At 38.4% G+C, this 27550-nt stretch overlaps 1 protein-coding gene across 1 annotated transcript in view; it reads left to right on the top strand.

The window, feature by feature from the left end:
* Nucleotides 1–24710, top strand: part of kmt2d (lysine (K)-specific methyltransferase 2D) — a 148655-nt gene extending 123945 nt beyond the window's left edge. The window contains exons 46-58 of the mRNA XM_052009427.1: nt 2376–2457; nt 3614–3792; nt 6029–6171; nt 6430–6571; nt 8091–8221; nt 9263–10358; nt 11556–11692; nt 12463–12593; nt 13403–13571; nt 14454–14570; nt 17305–17378; nt 17996–18104; nt 21897–24710. Of these exons, the coding sequence (XP_051865387.1) occupies nt 2376–2457; nt 3614–3792; nt 6029–6171; nt 6430–6571; nt 8091–8221; nt 9263–10358; nt 11556–11692; nt 12463–12593; nt 13403–13571; nt 14454–14570; nt 17305–17378; nt 17996–18104; nt 21897–21989 (2603 nt within the window). The 3' untranslated portion in view covers nt 21990–24710. The remainder of the gene's footprint in view (nt 1–2375; nt 2458–3613; nt 3793–6028; nt 6172–6429; nt 6572–8090; nt 8222–9262; nt 10359–11555; nt 11693–12462; nt 12594–13402; nt 13572–14453; nt 14571–17304; nt 17379–17995; nt 18105–21896) is intronic.
* Nucleotides 24711–27550: the final 2840 nt, after the last annotated feature.

The following is a 27550-nucleotide window of genomic DNA, read 5'->3' as shown; positions in this document are numbered from 1 at the left end:
CCTCTGTCCATACTAATACCTTACCCTCAACTCCATGCATCCTTATCTTATGGATAAGTCTTTTATGCGGCACCTAATCGAATGCCTTCTGGAAATCCAAGTATACAGCATCCACCTTTTCCCCTCTCCCCTCCATCCACTCTGTTCATTATATCCTAAAAGAACTCCAGTAAGTTCTTTCCTGAATCCATGCTGTGTCTGCCTGATGGAACCACTTCTATCCAGATGTCTTGCTATTTCTTTCTTAATGATAGCTTCAAGCATTTTCCTGACTACAGACGTTAAGCTAACTGGCCTATAGTTACATGCCTTTTGCCTACATCCTTTTTTAAACAGTGGCGTGACATTCGCTATCTTCCAATCCGCCGGGACCTGCCCAGAGTCCAGGAAATTTTGGTAAATTATCACAAACGCCTCGACTATAACTTCACCATTTCTTTCAGTACTCTGGGATGCATCCCATCGGGACCAGGGGACTTGTCTACCTTTTGGCCCACTAGTTTACTCATCACTACCCCTTTAGTGACAGTAATTGTATCGAGGTTCCTCACCTCCATCGCATCCATACATCTCTCTTTGGCGTGTTAGATGTGTCCTCCACCGTGAAGACTGACACAAAATAGTCGTTTGAGGCCTCGGCCATTTCCACATTACCCAATGTTAATTCACCCTTTTCATCTTCCAAGGGACCTACGTTCACTTTAGCCATTCTTATCCGCTTTATATAATTATATAACTTTTACTGTCTGTTTTTATATTTTGTGCTAGTTTACTTTCATAATCTATCTTCCCTTTCCTTATTGCTTGCTTCACAGTTCTTTGTTACTTTTCAAAGTTTTCCCAGTCTTTCAGTTTCCCACTGCTCTTGGTGACTTTGTATGCATAAGCTTTTAGCTTGACACCTTTTATTTCCTTAGTTATCCAAGGCTGGCTCTCCCCACCCTTGCTGTCCTTGCTTTTAACTGGAATATACTTTTGTTGAGCACCGTGAAAAATCTTTGAAAGTCTTCCACTTTTCCTCAACTCTCCCACCATATAGCCTGTGTTTCCAGTCTACGCTAGCCAACTCCCTCATCCTGTTGTAGTCTCCCTTGTTTAGGCATAATACACTGGTTTTAGATCAAACTATTGCACCCTCCATTTGTACGAGCAATTCAATCATACTATGATCACTCTTTCCAAGAGGATCCCCAACTACAAGATCGTTAATTTAAGATAGCATTTTCCCTTGTAGGTTCACTAACATGCTGCTCAAGAAAGCTATCACGGATGCATTCCATGAAGTCCTCCTCAGGACTGCTTTGACCAACTTGATTTTCCCAATCTACGTGGAAGTTGAAGTTCCGCATGACAACTGCCATTCCATTCTTGCATGTATCAAGTATTTCTTGGTTTGTTGCCTGTGCCACTGTAATGTTATGATTTGGTGGCCGATAAACAACTCCCACCGGTGATTTTTTTTTCCCCTTTTACTTTTCCTAATCTCTACCCAGATGTTCTCAACATTCTGCTCCTTGGATCTTGTACCGTCTCTCACTGTCGCCCTGATCTCCTCCTTAATTAATAGCACTACCCCACCCTCTCTTCCCTTGCTGCCTATCCTTCCATATTACCTGATACCCTTGGATATTTAATTCCCACTTATTGCCACCCTACAACCACGTTTCTGTACTGGCCACTTTAAGGTCCTGGAAATTCAGTGCAATGCTTCGAACAAACCAATCTTAGACTCATAGTCATACAGTGTGGAAACAGGCCCTTCAGCCCACTGAGTCCATACTGACCATCAAGCAAGTATTTTTACAGTGGTCTTACTGAACCAATTTTATTCTCCCCACACTCCCATCAACTTTCTCTGGATTCTGCCACTCACCCACAAACTGGGGGCAATTTACAGTGGGCAATTACATACCAATCTGCACGTCTTTGGGTTGTGGGAGGAAGTTGGAGCACCCAAAGAAAACCAATGGGATCCCAGGGAGAACGTGGAAACTCCATGCAGATGAGACTGGAGGTCAGGGTTAAACCCCAATCACAGGAGTTGTAAGGCAGAAACTCTACTAGCTGCACAACTGTGCTACCCAAATCTTGTACCGATTTTAAAAAGCTGATTGACTAATTTTGAGTGAAATTCCATTTCAAAAAATGTTTTATTAAAATAAGGATATATTATGTGTTGTAAATATGGTGCAATTAAATTAAAATGATTGTATTTGATCAGAGTTTTTTTTTGGTGTGATCCACTGTCATGTTGGTTTTAATTTCTGACATGTAAGTGGCATGATATGCAGCCCACAGTTGAATATTATGTAACTTGCCCTTGGTTTATTTATTACAATGCAGTGTAATTCTATTTTTATTCTACTTCGTTGCAGATCTCATGACAACAGAATTGAAAAATATGGACATGTTGGCTTCCTTGCCCACACCACCACACAATCAAAATGAAGATCTAAGGTTTTTTATTCACAGCTAACACTTCTATAAAATTCTACTTTTTTTTTCTTAAAAACTTTGACTTACTTTAGGTCTTTAGTTTCATAAAGTTAAAGCTTTGCTGCCTGAAACAGTAAGTCACTGTGTTATTTAAACAAAGTAACAGGTGGGAGTTGCAACTAATTGTCATGCAATCCCAGAGCATTGTGCAAAGGCATTGCACTTTCTTCCTCCTAACAAGTCACCAAATCAGTTTTTACTGGGTAAATGTGACTTCTGTCAATTGTCAGGGGAAGTTAATGTTGGAAATGCTTCCTTCCTATCATTTCAAGAAGTAATGTAGCACAAGTTGTTAGGTTAGTTTCCAGAGGCTTGGGCTTTTAAACAAGAGATTAGTTTGAATACCACCACAGCAATTGGAAGATTTACATTCAAGAAGTTCAATAAATCTGGAATTAAAAAGATAGTCTCAGTAATGGTAACTATGAAACTACCAGATTGTCATTTTAAAAATAACATCCGATTCTCTCATGCCTTTCAGGCAAGAAAATCTGCTTTTCATACCTAATTTTTTTTTCGTGACCCCAGGAAGACAATAATGTGATTGACTCTAAACAGCTGTCTGAAATGGCCTATCAAGCTACTCAGTTCAAGGGTAATTAGGGATAGGAAATAAATGGTGCGTAACTAATGAAGTCCAGATCCTATGAAAGAATTAAAAAAGGAGCTCCAATTACTCAACCCATAGTAACTGCTTGTTTAAGAATGAGAACAAAGTTTAGCGGTTGTGTAATTCACAAAAAAAACCTAAATTGACAAAAGATGCTCGTAGAAATGCATCACTGTCTCACAGGTTAATTGAATAGTGTAGTAACGTGCATTTTTCTGAATTTCCATCCCATGGACTTCAATAGCACAATGCATAGGCACTGCCATAATCACAGATTTCTCGTATACAACCCAGGATGAATATTTTCCAACTTTTTAAGCTTCAAGATTAGCTTTAAAGTAACCAAAGCACATAGTTCTAGAGTGAAAATGAAAAAGCTGATTGAAGGAAAACTCACAGATGAGGTCTGGTAGCCTTATAATGAAAATCTATGTTTCTACCCACAGTTCAGGATGTTGAGGTAGTTATAAATCCAAAAGGCATTGAGTTGTAATTTCTTCTCAACAGTAGAGCAGAGTTGGAAGATGATAGGCACACCCCTGACAGCATTGTGCCAGCATCCTCACCAGAAAGTGTCCTTGGGCAGGAAACATCCCGATTTCCCTTGTTGACTGAAGTGAAGGAAGAGTCAATGGACCGTGCCCTGTCTCCTGTAATTCCCATAATTCCAGGAGCTTGTATCCCAGGTTGGTATGAGAAATTAGTAATTGCTAGTTGAGCAATGGTTTTCTTTTTTAAAAGAACAATCTGGCACACTGTGGGAGCCTTTGGTCACAAAGATTTCTATGATTGATTTTTAATGTCACCCCTGCACTTTCTATACTGCTTTCTGCAGCATTGAGCTCTTGGTAATTATCTGAAACTTGCCCTTTTTTGCCTTTTCCTACCCTATATGTTCCTTGACTTCCTGATTCAGGAGTTTATCCTATTTTAGTGGGAAAATATTTGGTTTGAACCTTCATCTCCCTGAATGCCTTCAACAGGTCTGAGACTGATTTCCCTTCAAGGAACTTTTTCCAATCCATTTTTTACCAGCTTATATGTCACTCTGGTAGGGTAGGTCTGGCCTTCTCTGTCTGATCTACCTTCCTTTCTGTTGCTGTGGTAAATCTAACCAAATTTTGATTGCTGCCCCCAAAATACTCTCCCACTGCCCACACTTTCCCATTTGTCCAAGTCAATTCCTTAAAGAAAGTCCTGTACTGCCCCCTCTTGATTAGTTTTTGAAACACTTTTTTTGTGAAAACATTCTCTCGAATGCTCTTCAAGAATTCTACACCTATGTTATTTACTCAAAATAGTTGAAAGCTCCTACTGTTACTGCTTTATTATTTTTGCACCTCAGAAAATTGTTTATTTTCTCTTCTCTTTACCTCTGATTGTTTGGGGGGCTCTAGCATTCTCTCAGCAATGTGATTGGCCTTTGTTCATTTCAATCCATGATTGTGTCATTTGTTGATCTTGCTGCCATATTATCCCTCCCTACAGCTATATAAGTGGCAAATGTTTCCTTAACCCTCACTTTTTTAAACCACCTCTGATCTTGCTTGAAAGCACTATAAACCAGGAATGTTAAACTGCTGTTCCTGCGTATCTGTAAGCCATGTTTCTGTAATTTCCCATGTCTGTATGTGCCCTCAGTTCACTGCTTTTATTTACTAGAACTCCATTGCATTAAACTGAACACAATTAGTACTGCCATACCTCTTTGCTTGCTTTCATGTCACAAGCTTTGTTTCTTCTGCTTTCCAAACTTGCAGACTCAATTAATTTAGGCAGCACTGTGGCACAGCTAGTAAAGCTGTTGCCTCACAGCTAGAGCAACCTCTGGTGTGATCTGTGTGGAGTTTGTCCCTGGGTGCTCTGGTTTCCTCCCACATCCTAAAAAATGCATGGGTTGACGTGTTAATTAGACACTGTAAATTACCCATTGTGTATTTGTGGGTGGTAGAATCTGAGGGGAGTTGATGGGAATGTGGGGAATAAAATGAGATTAGTGCAAAATGGTGCTTGCTGGTCTGCATGGATTCGGTGGGTCAAAGGGCCTGTTTTCCTGTTGTAACTCTGTGACTAAACTCTTGTCATCCGTATTCAATTTTGACTCTGTTCTGTAGTTACTGTTGAGTTCCCATCCTCCTGCCAAGATGATAGAATTATATGGGTGTGGGAGATGGGAAGTGAGTAAGGCTGTGATTTTGCTCTTCCCAATGTTTAGTTGTCAGAACTCTTAAGTTGTCTATTGGTTTGCATGTGCATCCAAGCAGGCTGACAATGTAGAGCAGTGGACGGAACAGGAGAGGCAGAGCTGGGTGTTGGTGTATGTGTGGAATCTTATGCCATGCCTTCAAAAATGTTGGCATGGGATAGCACATAGAAGGGGAAAAAAAGGGCCAGAGAGTCAACTGCAGATGTGGAAAGAGAAGTTATTCCAGTGGATTTCCTGGCTGCAGCCTGATAAGGATGCCATAGTGATGATATGAAAAAGAGCTGGATTGCCTGTTGTGGATTTTGCAAAATTTTTGATTTTAGGCTTTCATCATATCAGGAATCACCAGACTAAACTCTCTTGTTGAAAAGTATTGTAATTAGTGCTGCACCTTTTTTGTTGTGCTTCATCTGGGATAAGAACCTTGCTGCTTGCCATGGGGATGTACCTCTGCACAACAGGAAAGCTATGCCATTTAGATCACATCGGAACATCATTGCATTATCATCAAAATGTATTTAAAGTTGGATTTGTTAATGCAATATGTGAAAGATACTTCCATTCAAATGTAAAAGCAGCCTTGCAAGTTAATTTTGTGATTTTAAGGAAGAAGAGCAAATGAGCATTGCAGTATTATTTAATGTCTTGCTTGGTAAGTCCACATTTAAATTCTGGATTACTAATTTGTCCTTTTGAAATGCTTGTTTTTTCTTTAGTATTTCCTGATACAAAGCCATTTGTAAATACAGAATCATTCGTTGAAAATACTGAGAAGGGCACACCTTTCTCTGGCCCATGGAAGAGTGGCAAAGGAAACCAGGTTGCAGTCACACTCACTGTCTCAGGAACTGTTGCCAAGGTAAATAAATAATTTAAAACTTATTTCTCGTCTCAACCTTTGAGTTTGGTTCATGGCAGCCAACGTCCATGCTTGACTCCTTAGAAAATTGTATGATGTGATTAAATATTCTGTTCACCACAAGGAGGCATAGTGCAATATGTAATGTAAATTCTGTGCACATTGACACTTAACAAGAGATAGGTACAAAGAAACGAGATTGGGAATGGTAGAAACTGGTCTCGTACATTTGTTCTCAATAACAACTATTTGTTATAGGATATAAATAGAATGATGACCGTTCTTGCTCAGTTGCTCCAAATGAAGATCCCAGGTTCCTACGAAGTTGCGTCTGTTCCAGATGGTTCACGTACTTTTCTGCCAGGTGGAAAAAAATCCATGTTGGAAGCCCCTGATCAAGGTATGCATAAATTCGACCTTTTCAAAAGTAAGTCATTTGTACCCATTACTGGGAATCAGATATTGCCCATGGATAAGAAGAAACTGTGCTCCATAAGTGGAAAAAGTAGCAGCCCATGATTAGTTGCAGTGTTCTGGTAACTTTTATTCAAATAAGCAAACCAAGTTTTTAAACTGACTTTGCAACTTTTCTATTGGAAATTGGCTCTTTACATCCTATGTTTCCACCAGATGGGGTTTTGGCATGTAGTTGATTCCCCTAATGGCTCAGCATTCAAAACAGATGGCTCTCTACATATTTGCTATTGATTTCTGTATGTTAACATTTAAAGAAATGAAAAAAGATTGTTGGACTCACCAAGCTATCATATCCTCCCTATTATGTTTGACCCTACTTGATTAAACCCTCAAAGCGAGGTTCTGCAGAATATTTCCCATCCCAAATGCTATTTAAATATTTATTTCAACATATATTGTTCATTGAATCATATAGAAATTACAACAATCAGGCCATTTGGCCCAACTCTTGTTGAAGCTTCCATATATATTTCCTTACGGTAGAGAAGGAGGCTATTTTAGCCTGTCGAGTGGGCTCACGGAGCAATCCAGTTAATCTACCAACCCATATGTCTATGGGATGTGCGAGGAAACCAGAGCATCCAGAGGAAACCCACACAGTCACAGGGAGAACATATCAACTCCACTCAGACAGCATCTAAGATCAGGATTGAACCTGGGTCACTTGAGCTATGAGGCAGCAGCTCTATTAGCTGCAACACTGTGCTGTCCAAAAACTTGCCCTCCATGTGAGCAGTACATATTAACTCTTGTATGCCCATATCACTTTTCTTTCCTTTTCATCCAGCCATTCTTTTCTTTCTTTCATTTGTATCTACGATTACTTGTTCTAGACCCCATGATCGCTGAAAAGTGCTTTGTCAATCCACTCTTGCGATCCTTCATAACTTCAAACATTTCTATTAAAGCAGACCTTGATCTCCTTCCTTGTAATTAAAAGTGGTCATCATTATCCATTCTCATTCCTAAGTAGTTAGTTATCTATTTCATTAACCAATAGTCATTTTTGTTTCAAGTGCATTTCAAATATCCATTACTCGAGGGAGTGAAGGGTAATATTGGTTTTACTTCTTAAACTAGTTTGGGACATGTTTGTTTTGTACTTAAGGGTTCTGGTTTGGCAACCAAATTACATAGCCTGCTTAGATTTGCTTGCCGTAGTATTTTGTGAAAGTCTTCACGTTTTTATAGTTTAAAAAAAAGGTTCAACTCTGTCTTTATAATGGGCAGCTGTACCTCAATGGGCAGACTACATTAAACAGAACTTGTACCATGCCATTTTCCTTTTTAGAGTACTGTCTATTTATTTGTATTGTGGGGGGGGGGTTAAATATAATAAAACAATAACAATCATACTTGCGGTTGAATTACCAAAACTAGCACCACTTTCCTTTGCCTGAAATGTTAATAACATCGACTGTTTTAATTTTTTTTCTAACTAGGCTCCAAAGAAGATCCAGTGGATTTGGAGAAATTGGTGTTGGAAAAACATAATTGGTTCAAGCAGTATGATGTCACATTACCAGGCTCTGCCCTTAAGAAACCAGGGGAAGAGATGGCAACAGCCACACTGGTAGGTGAATACTCCCAATCAAAGAACTTGTGGCTCTAGGGGTACCCCTTGATGGGGAAAGGGGTATTTAAGGACGACTAGTAATGGCTATAGGAATCTATGATTTCCTGGGGTTTGCTGAAGAAGTCAGTGAGGAGTTTTGCTATTTTCCTGAATTTAACCACTCTTGCTCTTTTTAGTTTATTTCTTCTAGGAGTTGACTTGACCGTTATATATGATTTGACAGATGGATTGATCATTGAGGCAAATGTTTCTCTCTGCTTTAATCTACTAACATGTCTCAGGTGGAAAGTCAGTACACCAAACTGCCAAATGAAATTTGGTTGGTAAACAAACAGATGACTTTCAAAAGCACTTTTGTGGGGGAGAAGAGAACAATAGAAGATTGAAAATAAATTTAAGGAGAGCATTCATATTTGCAGTGACACCTGTGGCTCAGTTAGTAGCACTCTTGGTAGTCAAAGTTTTGGTTCAACTCTGACTCCAGAGATGTGAATTGAAAAAAATACACATCACTTTAATGCATTATTAAACAGAAACCTCATTTGCTGTTTTGTGGATTTAGACAAATTAAGGGAGTTATCCCCAATGTCCTTAATTCAACATCACTAGTTACCTGGTCATAATCATGTTAATGTTTGTGGGAACTTAAGTGTACCCAGATTGGCTGGTGTGTTTCTTGTAGATGATGTTTACACTACTGACTGCACTTCAAAAAGTGCTTAATTGGTCTGGGGACATAAAAGGCAACCCAGTCCTGAAGGCAATTAACAATGTAAGCATGGCTAGAGTAGCAAGAGGCTGTAGAGGTAGGAAAGAGCAAAGCGTGGAAAGACCGACCAGTTAAGGTCAAGAAGTTTCAAATCAATGCTTTGGGGATGGAAATCGACTGACGCTAGTGTTACTGGGGAGTCGATGTGCAGACAGATTTGAATGACACTGTTTGTAATTTTTTTTAAAGCAGGAAACTGTCATTTTGAATAGGTTGGTAACGGATGTTATTTCAATACATAACGACTCTTTTTGCCTTTATCTTTTCAGGAAACTTCCTCAGACTGTCCAGTGAAGGAAAAAATCGTGGTGCATCATTACAGTAATAATATGTCCATACTCGATGTTCACCAGCTTCCCATAATACAGCCAGAGTGCTCTCCACCCTCGTCCCCAAGTATATCATCACCTGGAACTCCAGCAGAATCGAGTAAACCTGACCCATCAGTTGAATCGCCAAAGATCAAGCATCCTCTCCCACTGGATGAAAAGCAATTTGAAGAAGCTCAACCACAAATGAAGAGGTGGCGAGGAATCCGTTGGAAGCGTTTGGAATTTAAAGTCATATTTCATAAAGGGAAATTTAAACATGTCTCACAACATGAAATTGAAGAACTCATTCAGAAGCTGGGGACATCATTAAAACCAGACCCCATGCCCAAGGACACTAGGAGGTGCTGTTTCTGTCATGAAGATGGTGATGGAATAACAGATGGGCCAGCAAGACTTTTGAACCTGGATTTGGATTTGTGGGTCCATCTAAACTGCGCATTGTGGTCCTCTGAAGTGTATGAGACTCAGGCAGGGGCACTGATAAATGTGGAAGTGGCTTTCCACAGGGGACTCACCACAAAGTGTGCTTTTTGTCAAAAGACTGGTGCCACTACAGGTTGCCATCGGGTTCGGTGCCCAAACACCTACCATTTTGCTTGTGCTATCCGTGCCCGATGTATGTTTTTTAAGGACAAGACTATGCTTTGCAGTCAACATAAATTGAAAGGAGCAAATGAGCAGGAAATTCGGTGTTTTGCTGTTTACCGCCGTGTCTACATTCAAAGAGATGAGGTGAAGCAGATTGCCAGCATTGTGCAGCGTGGCAAACGCAGCCATATGTTCAGGGTTGGTGGACTGATTTTTCATGCCATTGGTCAGTTGCTCCCCCATCAGATGCAGGAATTCCACAGCGTGACAGCTCTTTATCCAATTGGATTTGAAGCAACTCGAATTTATTGGAGTATGAGATACACTAACAAGCGTTGCTGCTACCACTGCACCATCAATGATACTAATGGGAAACCAGAGTTTGATATCCAGGTTATTGAACAAGGACACGAGGATCTGATTGTTACTGATTGGACTCCACAAGGTATTGGTTTATAATTGTCACATGTATAAAGGGACAAGTTGTGTTCAGGATAAATAATCATTTATTGAGCTAAAATATTACAGTAGTTCCAGCAGTTTGGAAATACTTGATGGCCCCATCCAGCCTTTCTCATTTAAAAATGCCAACAGGAAGTTGCATCTCATTATATTTTTGCGTAACTTGCCATTTTACTTTGAATGCAATATTTTGTCTCCCACTTGTGAATCTTAGTTTCTCATCCTGTGTAGCTTTAGAGACCGTTTATGCTGTTGGCTTTCTCTCCTAAAGTTGTAGTATTGGAAGTATATGTTCCTAATTATGTAGACTATTATGGGCGGCACGGTAGTGTAGCGGTTAGCGCGACGCTATTACAGCGCCAGCGATTGGGGTTTGATTCCCGTCGCTGTCTGTAAGGAGTTTGTACGTTCTCCCGTGTCTTCGTGGGTCTCCTCCAGGTGCTCTGGTTTCCTCCCACATTGCAAAGACATATGGGTAGGTTAACCTGGGTTTAAAATGGGCGGCGCGGACTCGTTGGGCCAGAAGAGCCTGTTACCACGCTGTAAATAAAAAAAATAATTAATGTAAAAATTTAAACTTAAAAAAAAATTTAATTTGAAAAATTTTTAAAAATGTAAAATTGTACTGCTCTTTAAACACACTGGTGCAGACGCAATCGGTCAAATGGCAACCTTCTGTGCTGTTTGTTTGATTCTAATCTACATAACTACTTATTATTCTGTTAATGTCTTGTTAAAAATGCATTTTTCTGTTCCATTTTTCAAATGCTTCTCATAATTTCCATCATTGCCTTGTGTGGTCAGCTGACCTCTTCATAATGTGACAGGTATCTCTAATACTCTTAGCATAATGGAAAAGTACGTCTAATTTTTCAGTATAATATGCTGCCGATCTGTTGATATGCTTTAGTACAAATTGTCATGCTTTCTCTCCTTCTACATTACCTTGTTGCCAGCTTAGAACAACCATGGCAAGTATTAGGAAAAAGTTAATTATTTGTTCTCCAGATCAAGAATTTGTTTGCAAGCAACAGGAGAAAATAACTTGATTTTGAGGGAAAGGGCTTGTGTTGGGAAGGGTTATAAACTTTGGAACTTAGTATTTCTGACACTTAAGATGTCAAACCATAACTAAGAGATATTCAACATATGTTTTCTACTTATTTCCCTCTTTTCTCAGGTGTTTGGAACAGAATTCTTGAACCTATTGTGCAGCTGCGGAAAGAAGCAGACATGCTAAGACTTTTTCCTGACTACATTAAAGGAGAGGACATGTTTGGCCTGACTATCCATGCTGTCCTGAGGATTGCAGAGTCGGTAAGAAAAGATAACCTCCAAATAAAGAAATACTTGCAAATTTAAGTTGACAAATTCATGTTCTTGAAGTACTTGCACTATTATTAGTTCAGCATGTCACGTAAAAAATCATTTAAACTGAGTTGTACTTTGATGACCAGCTGTACAGATAATCCCCCTCCACTGTAGAGAGTAATAAATGTCATAAGAAAAGGCAGGTGATTGAATAGGGAGAATAAATTGTGTAATCTACAAGCAAAGATGGTCATAAATTGCAGCTCTGGGGAGAGAATATATGAAGGATGGCAATGTGCCATTGTAGTCATGAAACAGGATGTCCAAAATGGACCAGGTATACACTGTGAATATATCCAGGAGTCACTTGAGCCTGGAGAGATGGCAAGGAAAATTAGGTCAGTGTATGGTTTGCTGAGATGAGAGTTGAATGTAGAGAGGACTAGAAGCTGACCCATGGGTAGAGAGGTCAGGGTTTTTTTTCTGGTTAAAAATAGCCATTGAGATAGAAAAAGTACAAGTAGTTTTAAGTATGTAAAGATACAGGGGTGCGCAAGATCCCATAGATCTTGGCTCATCTGTCATTTGGTCAGATGGACAATTTTGGTTGTGGTGGAGTGGTAAAGCTGTTTTTGTTAAAATTTGCTATCTATGGCTAAGCAAAATCATTTAATGTTGGCAAAAATGGACATTTGCTTTGCTCAAGAGTGGTTTTATCCTTTTTATGTTAAAAACTTTTAAATTATTTTGTGAATTCATCTTGTGTTTACTTTTAGTTGCCAGGTGTAGAGAGTTGTCAGAACTACATATTCCGATATGGTCGGCACCCACTTATGGAGCTCCCACTAGCTGTTAATCCAACAGGTTGTGCCCGTTCTGAACCAAAGATTATGACTCATTACAAACGGTAAGTACAGGGAAAATAAGTTGCTGCTAATGAGGATGAGAACATGCTGCAGAAAAGAGAAATTATAAAAAGTGATGTGTTATGGGATTTAAACTACAATGGAGTTACAGTCCCAACAACACAGCAGTGTCATGTCTGCATATAATATGTTATATTTTGATTCCCTGCTGAAAAATTCTAGCCTATAATTAAAAAATAATGCAGTTTGTTTTTTCTCCAAATGCTAATTTTATTTACTGCCTCCAATCCCCATCAATGCATTTGTCTACTGAACTACTTGACCTAGTAGATTGGAATAGTTTGGGAGTATGATGTTCTGTGGCTTCCACTTGGGTTTGCCTAACAGGAGTACAAGTTGTAGTTCAGCACTAGTCTTCACTTGGTTTGTACACTTAAGTGTTCCACAGTGTGGCATATTATTGCAACTAGTGATGTGCTCCCGGAGAAACAGAGAGCTGGCAAGTTCAAGACTAATTTTTAACCACTCAGCATTGTAACTCTTATATTTGCCTCTTGGATAGAGCTGTTCCATCACAAGGACTTAAGTTTAAAATTATGAGTAAAAGAGATTTATCATTTACACCCTTGATTTCTTTTTGTTTTATTGGCCTATACAGAAGTATGATGTGTAGAGCACTGATACCCCAAAATGCAGGTTTAGTCTTCAGATATTGATGATCTCTTCACAGATCTCAAGGCTTTGCTTCTCAGAAGTCTATTTTTGTTGTTAAAAATAGCAGATGTAATGTTAGGACTTACAGGATTTAAATTGTCCAATTATAAATATTCTTTTTTTTAATCTACTGAAGGCCACACACCTTGAACAGTACCAGCACATCAAAAGCATTTCAGAGTACTGTAACTGGAGAAATTAACACTCCCTACAGCAAACAGTTCGTCCACTCCAAATCTTCTCAATACCGCAGACTGAAAACTGAATGGAAAAATAACGTTTACCTGGCTCGATCTCGAATACAGGTGAGTTTAATACCAGCGAGATGAAAAATACCAGTTAAACAAACTGCAAACTCTGGAATCAAAGTTCTATTTAATTTCTTTGTTGTCTGTGTTTGGCATCCTCCAGCCAAAAAGTGGTCAGTGAAAAGAAGATTTTAATTGAGAATCTAACTCCCTGAGGACAATCAGGTCCTCGGTTAACCATAATATTTACAGTGATCTTTTAATATGTTTGTACATAAGCTTTCATTCAAGATTCTTGGCTGATTTTTCTGCTGTCATGTGCTTTACAGTGTTTATGCACACAGGAAAAGGTTTACTTTTGGGAGTTTTCTGTATTTGCTGTAAAATAATAATGCTGTGTATCATACAGTACATTTAAATACTTCTCTGATTTGTTTTTAATCAAAGCTTTAGCTTTTGAATGTTGTTTCCCCCCTCAGCCAGTAAGAACCTCATTTTGGACGAATTGGTCTTAAGTGATCTTGGGTGAATTATTTTCGATTGAAATAGTCTGCTGGTTTCACCTCATCATTCTGCTCTGCAATCGATACCCATGACACCTGTTTACATGACCTTCTGATATTCTGTTACATTCAGAAGCTTAAAACTTTATTTCACAAGGCCATGAAACCAATATTGACCTTCAGATTTAGCTTCTACAGATGATAAGCTAATGCAAGTGAATATAAAGTATTTCTGATTTCTTGATCTTATTTTTTGAATTGTGATAGCATAACATAATGTATATTCTCGGCATTGAGCTTTTATGATACCTGTGCAGGTTAAACTTTGAGACAGTCAGCCACAAATAATGAAAACAGCAGAGTTCTTAGTACTACCTATTGATAGAATTCATGTAAGTATTAGTACTACCTGCTATTCATTTTTTCTGTTTCATAGGGTCTGGGTCTTTATGCAGCCAAAGACCTTGAGAAGCACACAATGGTGATTGAATATATAGGGACAATCATTCGCAATGAGGTTGCAAATCGCAGGGAGAAATTGTATGAGACTCAGGTATGGATTAACCACATCAGTGTGCATTTATGTCATATACTCAAACACAATTACGAAGCTAGCTTATTAATAAGGCTGATACATTTTAACACCACTTAATTTTTAGGCCATCGAGTCAAATTTAGTTTTAAGTCTAAAATAAAAAGATCATTATTGAGCATATTATTTTTCATTTTAATGCCATCAGTTTTTATATTACCCTGCTAAATTCTAGTATTCATCCAATTTGTATCTTGTGTATTTATTCCTGCAATGTGTTTCTCAGTCATAGCTTTGCTGATATGGACAGTACCAGAATGTTACGTCAACTGTCCATATCAGCAAAGCTATGACTGAGAGATACAGTTGATCAGCATTGGAAACTCTGGGAATAGACTGGCTATTTTTTGTTTGGAGGTTTGTATTTGCCACTGGAAAATACAAGTAAAGTGAGGAACTGGAGCCAAAGAGTATGCTTATATTCTGACTTTAAGAATTTATCCACTTCCCTTTCAAAAGAAACATTTAAGGAGTCTAGGCAAGGAAAATGGTATGTGCGTAGCTTTTTTCATGGAGTTGACATAAGCATCTAGGCTGAATGCAACCCTGCTGCTTACGTCACTTCTACAATAGTGCTCCACATTTACCCATTTTCCTGTAGAGTGATTCTATGATTCTAAATTGTAAATTTGAAGTAAGCTTAATAAGGCAGATATTAGTATTGATGTGATTGATTAGAATTGATATCTGTCTTGTCAGAATGGTCCATCATTTATTAAATCTTGTGGTGAATGGTTGAGTATCAGATTATGATAGAAGCATTGTGTTAAGTTCTGTCGGTATTTGTATTTTAATGCATGAAATTTGGTATAGATTAAATCATTCTTTAAAATAGCCTACATGAAATGATGTACATGGAATTGTATGTTATGCTGAAACGGTTCAAGTTTCTGCAACTGTTCTCACCTTGTATTCCATCTCATTACTGCATAATTGTCAGTCTTTTGTTGGGGGTCCCTCTCATCTGACTTTGGTCACCCTGCTTGAAATGTTCATTGCCCCTGGGCATTGAAACTGATGTTGATTTGAATTGATGTGAAGTTCTGAGCACAAAGAAACTAAAGTCATTGAGATACCATCATAAACCAAATGTTGAAAAGAAATAAAAAGTCAATCAGCATCTGTGGACAAGAAAAGCTGCTTTATTTTTTGGGTGTGAGAGCCTGCTTTAGGACCCTGATGGTGCCCAGGGACACTTGCTTTTTCTCTATACAGGTACTAACGGACCTCTGCTTTTCTTTTTGTGCTCCAGATTTTCATTGTTCAAAATTATTTTTTATTAAAGCTCCAACAGTTATTTTAAAACTTTATTTCTACAGCACAGTAACAGGCCCTTGCAGCCCAACTAGTCCGCAACGCCCACTTAAACCCATGTTAACCTACCCGTACACCTTTGGAACCATTACACAGTGGCGTCAGTTCTCAATTTCCATGTTGTGAGACCAGAATGTGCCATCACCGCAGTTGTGGTTTGGTGGTGTTACAAAATCACAAGGCTTATAGGAGTATTTTAAAAGAAGTTGTTATTTCTCATTGAGTTTTTGGGGCAAGTGAAAGGTCACATTACCGGCCTTTTTCTGCTACAGTACCTGCAGAACTTAAAAACAAAACTTTAAAAATAAAATAACCAAATTTTTTTTATAATATATTTGCTCCAGAATATATAGTTGTTCGGTTTGGTACCTGAGTGAGGAACCATGCACTTCAAATTGAACGTAACCATCTTGTAGGGTTTCTTGTATCTGTGATTTGAAAGTCTGAGCTCAAGGCATATATTTAAATTTCAGTTGACTCCATCACTTTGTTTTTGAAAAGTACTTTTATTAATACTTTTTGTAAAGTAGTTTGTTTAATGCCATTAGATACATGGGACAGAGAAATTTTAAACCAAAGCAAATCAACCACTGTGTGATGGTTAACATCCAGGTAGTGTTGAACCCTTTTTATGTTCCAGCATAGCAAAGCAGTTGCAACTGTTCAATTTTTGTCGCTAAATCAAGATGTGGCTTGTTGCTGCCAACTTTTAATGACCTTGAAGGTGGTGGTGAACCTCTGCATTCCTTCTGGTGAAGATCCTCCCACAGTGCTGTTGGGTAGGGAGTTCCATGATTTAAACCTGTTGAAGAAGCAGTATATGTTTTTAAATCGGGATAGTGTAGTCCAGTAGCTAAAAGCATTCACTGAAAATGTTATGTTAATTTCTGAGCCGCTTCCCTCGATCACCAGCAAAGATCTAGGACTTGATCCATAAAAATGACTTGAGATTTATGAGCAACTGAAATGATTGAAAGTAAAATTAGAAAAGATCTAAACTCAGAAGAAATAGAGTGGTCACAAAAACCAAGAAAATTATTTGGAGTAACAACCCCTAAACATAATATTCCTCGTCCAAAAATGTGCAAATGTCATTCGGAATAAAACATGCCTGTTACCACTAAAAGATGCATCAGTAGAATAGTGTAAAGGACACAAATTTCTCTGCTTTTTCCTTTACTGTTTGATGTAGTACCAGTTTCTCGCATTAAATTTTGTAACTGATGTAGCTACTTCAAATCTTAGAAACTCACACCTTTTTTCTAAAGTATGGAATTACATTAACAATGGGAAAACTGAGCATGCTATGGTTATAAAAAAGTTGGACGGGCTCAAGAGAAGTACAAGTTTAGAAGCTAAATTTGTTTTTGCTTTTCTTCAGAATCGAGGTGTTTATATGTTTCGGATTAATAATGAGCATGTGATTGATGCTACTTTAACTGGAGGCCCAGCCAGGTAGGTGACATTTCTGTCGGGATGACATGAGCAGGAATTATGAAATATGAAAGTTGGTGGTACTTCCAGTGATTGACAAGCAAGGACCCTAAATTTTTTGTGTGTATGGAAGTGAAACTTCTATTCTCTCGGGAGTTTCTACCACATTTCCTTGCTGTCCCGTCTATACAGCCTTAGCGTGCAAGAGAACAGAGTGGGAAATCTGCATCTAAGCCATCTCATCAGAAGGGTGATCCATAAAAAAGTCTGACATGGCGATTAGATAACTTAAACTTTAAGTAACATTGTGCCTTATTTCATTGCTGAGTGCAAAGGAAAAGAATATATCGTTTATAAATTGCATATTTTTGAATTAACTCTTTTAGAAAAGTTTTTCCAATTATTACAATAGCAGAATTGTTTTGTATTCTACTTGAGATGTATTCACATCCTGGCATTATGCATCAGTACTGGAAGTAACTTTACTAATTGTTGAATTTGTGGTACTTTTATTTTGCTGTTGGTTGTATTGTGAAATGTTCATAACTGTGACTGCATTATAATTGGGTTTCCCTCTGTACTTTTATGGCACTAACTGGCTGCTTTTCTTTTGTGGGGGAAAAAATTCTACTGTGCAGATATATCAATCATTCCTGTGCCCCCAACTGTGTGGCAGAGGTTGTGACCTTTGACAAGGAGGACAAAATAATCATTATCTCAAGCAGGCGAATTCCAAAAGGTGAAGAGGTAAGTGGTTTAAAACAAAAGAGGAAAAGGAAGATAAGAATTAATACAAGAAATGCAATGTCCACACCGATGTTAATCTGAGGTATAGCAAGTCCAAGAGTAAGTTTGCTTACTTCATTTCCTGTATATTGGTAGTTTAATCCAAAATTTTACTAAAATGGAAAACCAGATGGATATTGCCATTTTAAGAAAATTTATTGTCCTTGAGATGAATTCCTTTTTCGAATAGTGTTTATAGACCTGCATGTGGACTATTGTATAGCACGTAGAACTAATAGATTAATACTGGAACAGCTTGCCTAGTCCACTGGATATCTCTGACCATTGTCAGCCTCTCTTCTCCCTCCACCCACCAAGTACCTACATAACATTTCCTAGAGCTATATTTCAACAGTAAAAATATATGCTTGCATGATAAAAAATAGTCCATTCATTTCAAATAGAAAAATAGCACAAGAAGGATCTACATTTAAGCTAGTACTAGGTTTCAGTATATAAAAAAAATTTGCAGAGGTAACAAAAGTGAAAAGATTTATTGTTGTATATTGCAGTGCCTAAGATCCTTAAAAGTATATTTTCCTCCATGTAAAGGTATGGAGAATTTGTTAATAAATTGGGAGGGTGTATAATTTAATAACTACATAATCAAAGATGCATCAGCGGACCTCCAGTTCAGTTATCTCAAAAGAAGTAATGCATAGATAAAGGGAAACTGGTAGAAAGTGCCACATCAAAGGGAAGATAAAACCTCTTGGTGCAGGTGGTTTCATATTGGCATGGATAGAAGATTGGCTAACAGGAACAGGGAATAGGCATAAATGGGTCTTCTGGTTGATATGATTTGATGTGATGTGCCACAGCATCCAGTGCTGGCGCTTCAACTTTTTATGATTTGTATAAATGACTTGGATGAAGGCATTAAATTTGCTGATGACACAAAGATGAGTAGGAGAGTAAATGGAGACACGAGGCTGCAAATGCTGGAATCTGGAGCACAAAATAAACTGCTGGAGGAACTCAGTGGGTCAATCAGCATCTTATGGATGCACAGGGATGGTTGATATTTCAGGTCAGGACTCTGTATCAAGACAGTGTAGAGGGAAGATGGCAGATATAGAGGGGTAAGACGGGCTGGTAGGTGATAGGTAGAAACTAAGTGAGGTTTGAGGATGATGGGCAGGTGGGGGAGAGGGAAGGAGAAAGGAGGTGTTCAGAGATGGTAACTGGTGAGTGATAGGTGGAAACAGATAAGGAAAAGAAATTATGGATAGATGGAGCCGAGGGGGAAGGTAGAGACAAAGGCTGGAAGGTGATAAGTGGCACCAGACGAGGGAGAAATGGAGGGAAGATTGATCCAGATAGAGAGAACAGAACAGATGTGGCAAAGACAAATAGAGAAAGGGATGGCCTCCTTACAGGAGACAGGGTCAGAGGAGGTGTAGTCAAGGTAGTTGTGGGAGTTGTCTCAGTTTCTCCATCTCCACCTCATCTGTTCTCAAGATGAGACTTCTGAAATATCCTTTTTCAGGAAACTATGGCTTCCCCTTTACCATAGTTAATGGAGCCTACACTTGCGTTTCCTCCATTTCCCACATGTCAGCTCTCACCTCCCCTCACCCCAGACAGAACAGAGAGGGAGTTCCCTTGGCCAATTTCAGGTAACCCACTCCCCCTGTGTTCCTTTCCCTCTCCTACCCAGAATCTCTTGCCCTTTATTCACCTTTTCCAACCCCTGTTACCTAGATTTGTTACCCTCTTCGACCACAACCCCCCCCCCCCCCCCCCCCCACAAAAAAAAATCTGGCTCCATCTGCCCATCATCCCCCTCCCCTCATCTGGTTCCACTTAACACCTTCCAGCCTCTGTCTCTACCTTCCTCCTCTCCTACCTGGCTCCATCTGCCCATCAACCCCTGTTTCTCCTCTTTTCCCTTCCATCCCCCTCACCTGGTTCCACCTATTACTTACCTCTCCCCTCCCTCACACCTCTTTACACTGGCAATCTTCCCTCTACACTCTCAGCCCTGATGCAGGGCCACAATCCAAAACAAGGACAATTCCTTTCCCCCAATGGATGCTGCTTGACCCATTGGGTTCCTCCAGCAGTTTGTTTTTTGCTGCAGGTAGGAAAGCTAGCTCGTTTTTATCAACATATAAATCCTATATGTGACCGATGTAAATCGAATGTGGCTTCTTTGACACATATGTTTTGGTCCTGTCCTCTTTTGGAAAGATATTTTTAACATTATTTCAAATGTATTGAAGATTGATTTACAACCTCATCCTATCACTGCAATTTTTGGATTACCAAGGATAGAGTATGGCCATCTATCTGCCTCCGCTAACCGTATGATAGCCTTTGTTACATTAATGGCCAAACGATCCATTTTGCTTAAATGGAAGGATCCAATACCCCCTTCTACTTTTCAATGGTTCTCTCAAACTATATCATGTTTAAACTTGGAAAAAATTGGGAGTGGTACTGTTGATCCTTCGCTTAAATTTGAGGAAGTTTGGAGTCTATTTATTCAATATTTTCACATGATATAGATCCCCTTGTAATAACCTTTCAACTTAGAGGAATGGAGTTGACGACATAATATTGCTCTGTTTCTACTGAGAAATTTTAGTCCAGTTTTTTTTCTGTTTTTTTGAAATTTTTTTTGTTTAGCTTAGTTTGTTTTGATATATTATAATTTTATTGTTTTGGGGATTTTTTTTCTTTCTTTTATATTTATACAATAAATCTTTTTCTTTCCTTTTATATTATATTCATTCACTAAGAGATCATTGGATCTACAGATTTTTTTATACTTTATTGTTCTTTATGATTATCCATGTTATTATTCTCCTGATCTCTTTGTATTACATGTATAAACATTGATATATTAATCTGTACTAATTTGAAAACTAATAAAAAGATTGAAAAAGAAAGGAGAGCAAGTTGCGAAGGGGACATGAGCTTCAAACGGATATAAATAGGGTATGCGAGTCTGGCAGATGTGAGACAATGTGAAATTGTCTATTTTGGCAGTAAGAAAAAATAAAAAGAAATACCATCTAAATGGTGAGAGATTGCAGAGCTCTGAGATGCAGAGAGATCTGGTTGTCCTAGTGCTTAATTCACAAAAGGTTCATCTGTAGGTACTGTAAGTAATTAGGGTAACTAACAATGTTATCATTTATTGTACAGGGAATTGTACATTGCTTCTTTTACATAGAGCATTGGTGAGACCACATTTGGATTTCTGATTCCATTATGGCCTCCTTATTTAAGGAAGGATGTTAGTGCATAGGATGTAGTTAAGAAGATTTACTAGACTAATACTTGGAATGGGTGTGTTGTTTTTTGGGGTCAGGTTGGACAGATTAGTTCAGAAGAGTAATTGAAACATAAGATTGTGAAGTGTCTAGATGGGTGAATGTGGAGAGGATGTTTTCTCTTGTAGCAGAATCTAGAACTAGGAGTCACAGTTTACAAATAAGGGTTCACCCATTTAATGCATTGATAAGGTGAATTTTTTTTTTCTCTGAGGGTTATGAGTCTTCAGAACTCTTTTCCTCAAAGGGAAATGGAAACAGTCTTGGAATATTTTTAAGGCAGAAGGAGATAAATGATTGATAACCTTCCACCCACTTGTTTACCACAGGTGACAAGAATGCTGAGTTGATCAGCCATAATCTTATAGAATGATGGCTTGAGGGGTCATTTAGCCTGCTCCTAATGTGTATGCTCAGAATGCTAACTGTTCAACAAATATTTGCTGTATTAATAGCTTTTTTCTTTCTTCAGCTGACTTATGACTACAAGTTTGATTTTGAAGATGATCAGCACAAGATTCCTTGTCATTGCGGAGCTCTCAACTGCAGAAAATGGATGAACTAAAACATTCAGAGCAAATTCAGCTGACTCAAAATTCACAATAATTTCAGATGGTTCAGAACTCCAGACATCTGCTATACTCTGATAAATCAAACTGACAGATCATCCTACATGAAGATGGGAAGAATTCTCACTGGTTCACAAAGAAGTATTTACTGCGTTCCATGTTGGAGTATATCTGTGGTTGGGAGTTAGTGTAGTGCTAAGAAGTGCAGAACCTTTTAACAAAATTTAGCAAACAACGAGTTACTAAAACAAATGGACTAAGCAGGTGTACAAAGATACTAAGATACCCAGCCAGTGACTGCGTTTCCTGCCAGGTCTATGGGATGCTTCTGAATGTAATCTCTGGATTTTTTTTTGTCTGTAGTTCCTGCAAGAGAAAGAGAGAGAGAGAGAATGAGAATCTCTCACCTGTGCAGACCTTTTCTGATGGGACTTAATCTAAAGGATAGATTGTATTTCTAATGAAATTCATCCAAAGGAGGGAAGACTGGGATTGAAAAATCTATAGCTTTCCTAACTCTGCTGGAAGAGGTCTCTGATATTAGACAGAGGTGTGGTACATCTCAAGGTGAAAGGGAATGGCATTTTCATCTGATTTAGTTTTTTTTTTAGAAAAAAAAATTTGAATATTGCAGGGTTCATATAAAATAAACACTTTTTTGTGGGAGCGAATTGATTTTGAAACCAAGGCAGCGATGTAATAAACAGCACTCCTAAAAACACTAGAGTTTTAAAGAGATGGTGTCCCTTGGGTGTGACAAATTTAACTGCATTAATATGTTGGATTTCTCATACTATTTGCCCTAATTGTATCCGGGGGGATCAGTGTGGGACTTTTTTGTTTGCAAGATTTCTGATTACTTCGCCAAAACCTTTGTTGACTTTTTAAGCAACAGACCCTTTTTGTGTGTTATCATCAATCACAAATTCTTTATTTCAAAAGAAGTTAACTCCATATTTGACCAATATCTAGAAAAAGAAAAAAATGTAATGAAGTAGCTTGATAGAAACTGAGAAATGTAAGCATCCATCCACGTTGGTCACAGTGTGTAAGATCTGAGTGACCATGTAAGAAATGTTGATCTTTTGCACATCCTTATTCAAAAATAACTGTGCAAAAGATACTTTTTGAAAGACAATCCACATTAGTAAGGACTCACTAGGACCAGTTTTAATGGTTCTCTGTTGGGAATTTACTGGAAATGAATTAGGGACACTGGGGCTGGCACAATAATAATATTGTTAAGGTCTATCTGTAAATGTCCAGTTGAAAACCAAGGATCAAAATGATAAATTGACCAGCTTCCAATTCTGAATCTTGAAGATCCCTTTTAAGCTGTCGACCTGACAACACACATTTTCATGATTGATGAGAGTTTCTTCCATCACGCAATTCATATTATTTTAAAGCTAGAGAAATTCAGAGCTATTTAAGGAGGCCAGTGGGGACCTATAAACTCAATTATAAGTCCTCAGTTGCTGATCAATAATGCAAAATATAATGAAAAGGAAGGTGGCACTAAAGACTTGGTCTGAAGCCTCCTTGATCCTAATCAGTCAGTATCGACAGGCAAATCGTTAGGGCATTTGGTTCAACGCACAAACGGACTCTCTCTGAAATCTCTTGCAGAGGAGACTTGCACTGAAGGATTTCTCACCTACTTGATTCCACAAGTCATTTTACTGTAGTTTTGTTCCTGTAATATATATATAAAAGTGTGAATTTTATTCGGAACAGTAGGATAGGTCTGGATGGGGGAGATTTTTTTTATTGGCGCGATTCGTGAAAGCTGCTTCCCCCACTGCATCTTCTCCACGCTGCAACTGTAAAAATGTAAATACAAAACTTGTAGAAATCTCCAAAGCAGAAACCACTGGATCAGATTCTCATTCGTACAAATGAACGGTTGGTATTGGTGATATAAAATAGCTGCTGGTTGGATTGAAGCAGGGAAGACATTAGCATGCAATGAGAAGATTCTAGGTAATGTAGATCATGTTAGATAAATTTAAGCTTACAGTGTTTTACTGTTTTTATAATAAAAGCTGATTTCACCCCTCTTCAACTGGTAGGAGCCGGTGTGTCTTTTAATGGAAGATTCTAATTTAAAAATGGGGCTTTTTCATGTTAACTGAAGATGTCCACAGAGCCCTAATGCATTGTGAGATCCTACTTCCCCAAGCTGGGGAGGTTACAGTCACGTAATGTATTGTTGGAACGTGTTCAGTTAATAAATGAAGATGTCCTGTTTGCAGTAAAGCCTTGTTCATACTGTTTACACTCTGAGCTAGGTATTTTGTGGTGCATTTTATCCTTGCAATTGGGGCAAAAACAAAAGCAGAGATTTGAGTATTTTTTAATGACAAAATAAACTTCCAGAATATGAAAGGGTTTTTTTTGTTTGTGTTGTGTGCATTCTGTACAGCAAATGTTGTCACTGGTAATGAATTAAAATTATCCTTTTTTATTGTATGTGGCATGTTTTTTTTGTACTGAACATAAGTTGAATTGTATATAATTTATGTCAAAAGAGCCAAGATGTTTCTTGCTCTATGTATTAAATCTCCTGCAGGAATAAGCTTATTCTGTACATCCCTGGTACATGTAGAGACCGTTTATGATCATGTTGGCTAGATTGTACAAACCTTTTTTAAATACAAATGTAGCATCTTTGCATTACTGTATGATAAATAGGGACATTGTTCCTACAGAGGTGAATTTACTGCATTAAAACTGTTTGAAATAAAATCATCCTTGGATTATATTTATTGGTCTTGGCATGAGATGGTAGTCTGCCATGGTGAAGGATCCATATTGAAGAGCTTTGTCTTGGCTATGTTGTGCTTGTTTTTATACGTAGTTCATTCCACTTATATGTCTTAACCATTATAAGATGAGATATCTTTATTAATCATGTGTATGTCAAAACACACAGTGAAATACATCTTTTGCGTAGAATGTTCTTGGGGCAGCCCGCAAGTGTCGCCACGCTTCCGGCTTAACATAGCATGTCCACAACTTCCTAACCCGTACGTCTTTGGAATGTGGGAGGAAACCCACGCAGACACTGGGAGAAAATACAAACTCCTTACAGACAGCGGCCGGAATTGAACTCTGGTCACTGGCACTGTAATAGCGTTACGCTAACCGCTACACTACCGTGCCGACCCTATTCTGATCGCTGATCTATTGCTGATAACATCTTCATTAAACATCAACGCAGATATGTGATTGCAGGGAGTTAAAGAAGAACAGGTGAAATTATCAAGTATTTTATCAGGGTGTCTTCAGTTTCTTGGAGAACGGACTCCTGTAACTATCCAAGGTAGAATGTTTCTGTCTTGGAATAATGACCCAGCAGTGGCACCAAAGACTTTTCTCTCTACTCGAATTTTTTTTTCTGCAGAAGCAGTTTTAATTTTTGGATGCAGGTATCTGAACCTTATTCTGGCACAGTAGGATAATCTACAATCCGTGGTTTGTTAACCCAGCATACACTAAAGGAATTTCAAGACGGTCTCTCAAGTGGTGAATGATACTTTAGTATCTAAACTTAATCTTGAGCACGTCATTCACTGGCGACTAAGTCTCTAAAGCCGGCCTTCTAGCTGATTGGCGTATTCCAATTGTAAATCCCAAAGATGCTTCCATTCACAAATGTTCAAAAAAAAACTAAAATAGTCCATTTTATATATTGTTTAAACTTAATTACCTTAAATTTCTCTCTCTGGTCATCACTCATCTCTTTTGAAATGAATGGAGCCGCTTGGCTGCATCAGCTCTAAACTGGAACGCGTTCAGAGGGCAGAGCTCCCAATGCAACTGCTGGGACATTGCAGGATGTTAGCGTTCCATTGGACTCCAATGTTGGAGCACAGTCAGAATGACAACGGGTTAATCTTTGAGGAAGCCCAAGACTTCCATTGTTAGCACAAGTTTTTGCTTTACAAATGCTGTACCTTGTTGGACGAATTGTAACTGAGTTTTTAAACGTTACTCAGCCATAAAATGTTGTATAACTGAATTAATGTTCATGGACATTGTGTGTCTTTGGCAGCTATTAAATGTTAAGTTTTAGCAAATTTAAAAGGGTTTTCTTCAGGGTTTTAGTCTATTGTTGAACATCAATAAAGATTTAAACAATAACAGTATAGTTGACTAACTATACTGTTGTTGTTTAAACCTTTATTGATGTAAGACAACTTTGAATGTTTGCACATTGAGAATGTGATTTTGTCTCTAACATCTAGATCTTTTTCTATCCCAGCTTGTGCAAACTGCCCAAATTCTTCTCTTGCAATTTCATTAACAAATAGAGCCAAAAGGCATTTAGGAATATTGTAACAGAATGTTTTCCATTTTTTTTTATTAAATGGCAGATGAAATATTAATACTGTTGAGTTAAATAGGTCTAGTGAAGTGATGTCTAAGATGTTGCTTACAGTCACTACATAGCTTATAGTTGGTAATCGTAGTATTACAGTGTTACACTCAGAGACAGCTTTAGTATACCAGTACACACTAGATGCGGTTGTGTTCTGGCTGTGGGCAATCTGAACTTGCAGCCTGTCAGAGCTCATCAATGTGACTTTTGCATTGCACGCAATGCAGATATTCCCTTGAACATGAGGAATCCACAGGACTGGAAAAGAGCACTGGCACACAGCTGGCATATGTCCAGACAGAAGCAGAACTCTATCTTTCATCCTTGCTCTGAAACCTTTACCGCAAATGTCATGGGGTGAATTCCAAAGCTCCAAACTGCTTCAGAATGTTACATAAAGCAAAATCTTGATGGAAACTTCTGAATCATTACCTTTCTGAAGGAGGGATGTGAAATATAAATAATCAGAACCAACAGTGGCTGATAGTCTTGTGATTACAAAAATAACACGTCAGAGTTGTACAGCAAAGAAATGGGCCCTTCAGCCCACCATGTCCAGGCAGACTGTTTTGCCCATGTTAGGTCCATATCTTTCTATGCTTTGCCTAGTTAAGTATCTTCTAAATGCCTCCTAAATTGTCACTGCTGCCAAAATCTTCTATTTACTGAAATGTACATTAAACCAGCATCGGGAAAATTTTAAAGCGTATTTGTGTAAATGATTTGGGTGAAGATGCCATAAGCATTCATTCCCTTCAGCTCTAGCACACAATGGCTGCAGTGTGTACCATGTATGTAATGCAATGCAATTACTCCCTCAGGATACTCCAACAGAACATCCCAACCTCACAATCTCTACCACCAAGAAAGACCAGAGTAACAAGTACACAGAAACACCGCCAGCAGCCAGTTCTCCTCCAGATCACCCATCATCCTGACTTGGAAATGTATCACTGGATCCAAATTGTGGAACTCCCTCTCCCACACTGTGGGAGCACCTTCACCAGGACTGCTGCAGTGGTTCAAGAAGGCAGCTACCCGCTTCCTTATAAATTTAAATAAAGTCCTGTGGCAAATCTTAATGTTTTATTTGGAATATACAAGAAGAATCTCTAGGACCACAAAATATTGTAGCATTTCCACAGTATTTAATCAACTTTCTCAAAAAAGATG

Source organism: Pristis pectinata, chromosome X, assembly GCF_009764475.1.
Source record: "Pristis pectinata isolate sPriPec2 chromosome X, sPriPec2.1.pri, whole genome shotgun sequence".
In the NCBI taxonomy this organism is placed as follows: Eukaryota; Metazoa; Chordata; class Chondrichthyes; order Rhinopristiformes; family Pristidae; genus Pristis; species Pristis pectinata.
This window is presented reverse-complemented; position numbering and strand designations above follow the sequence as displayed.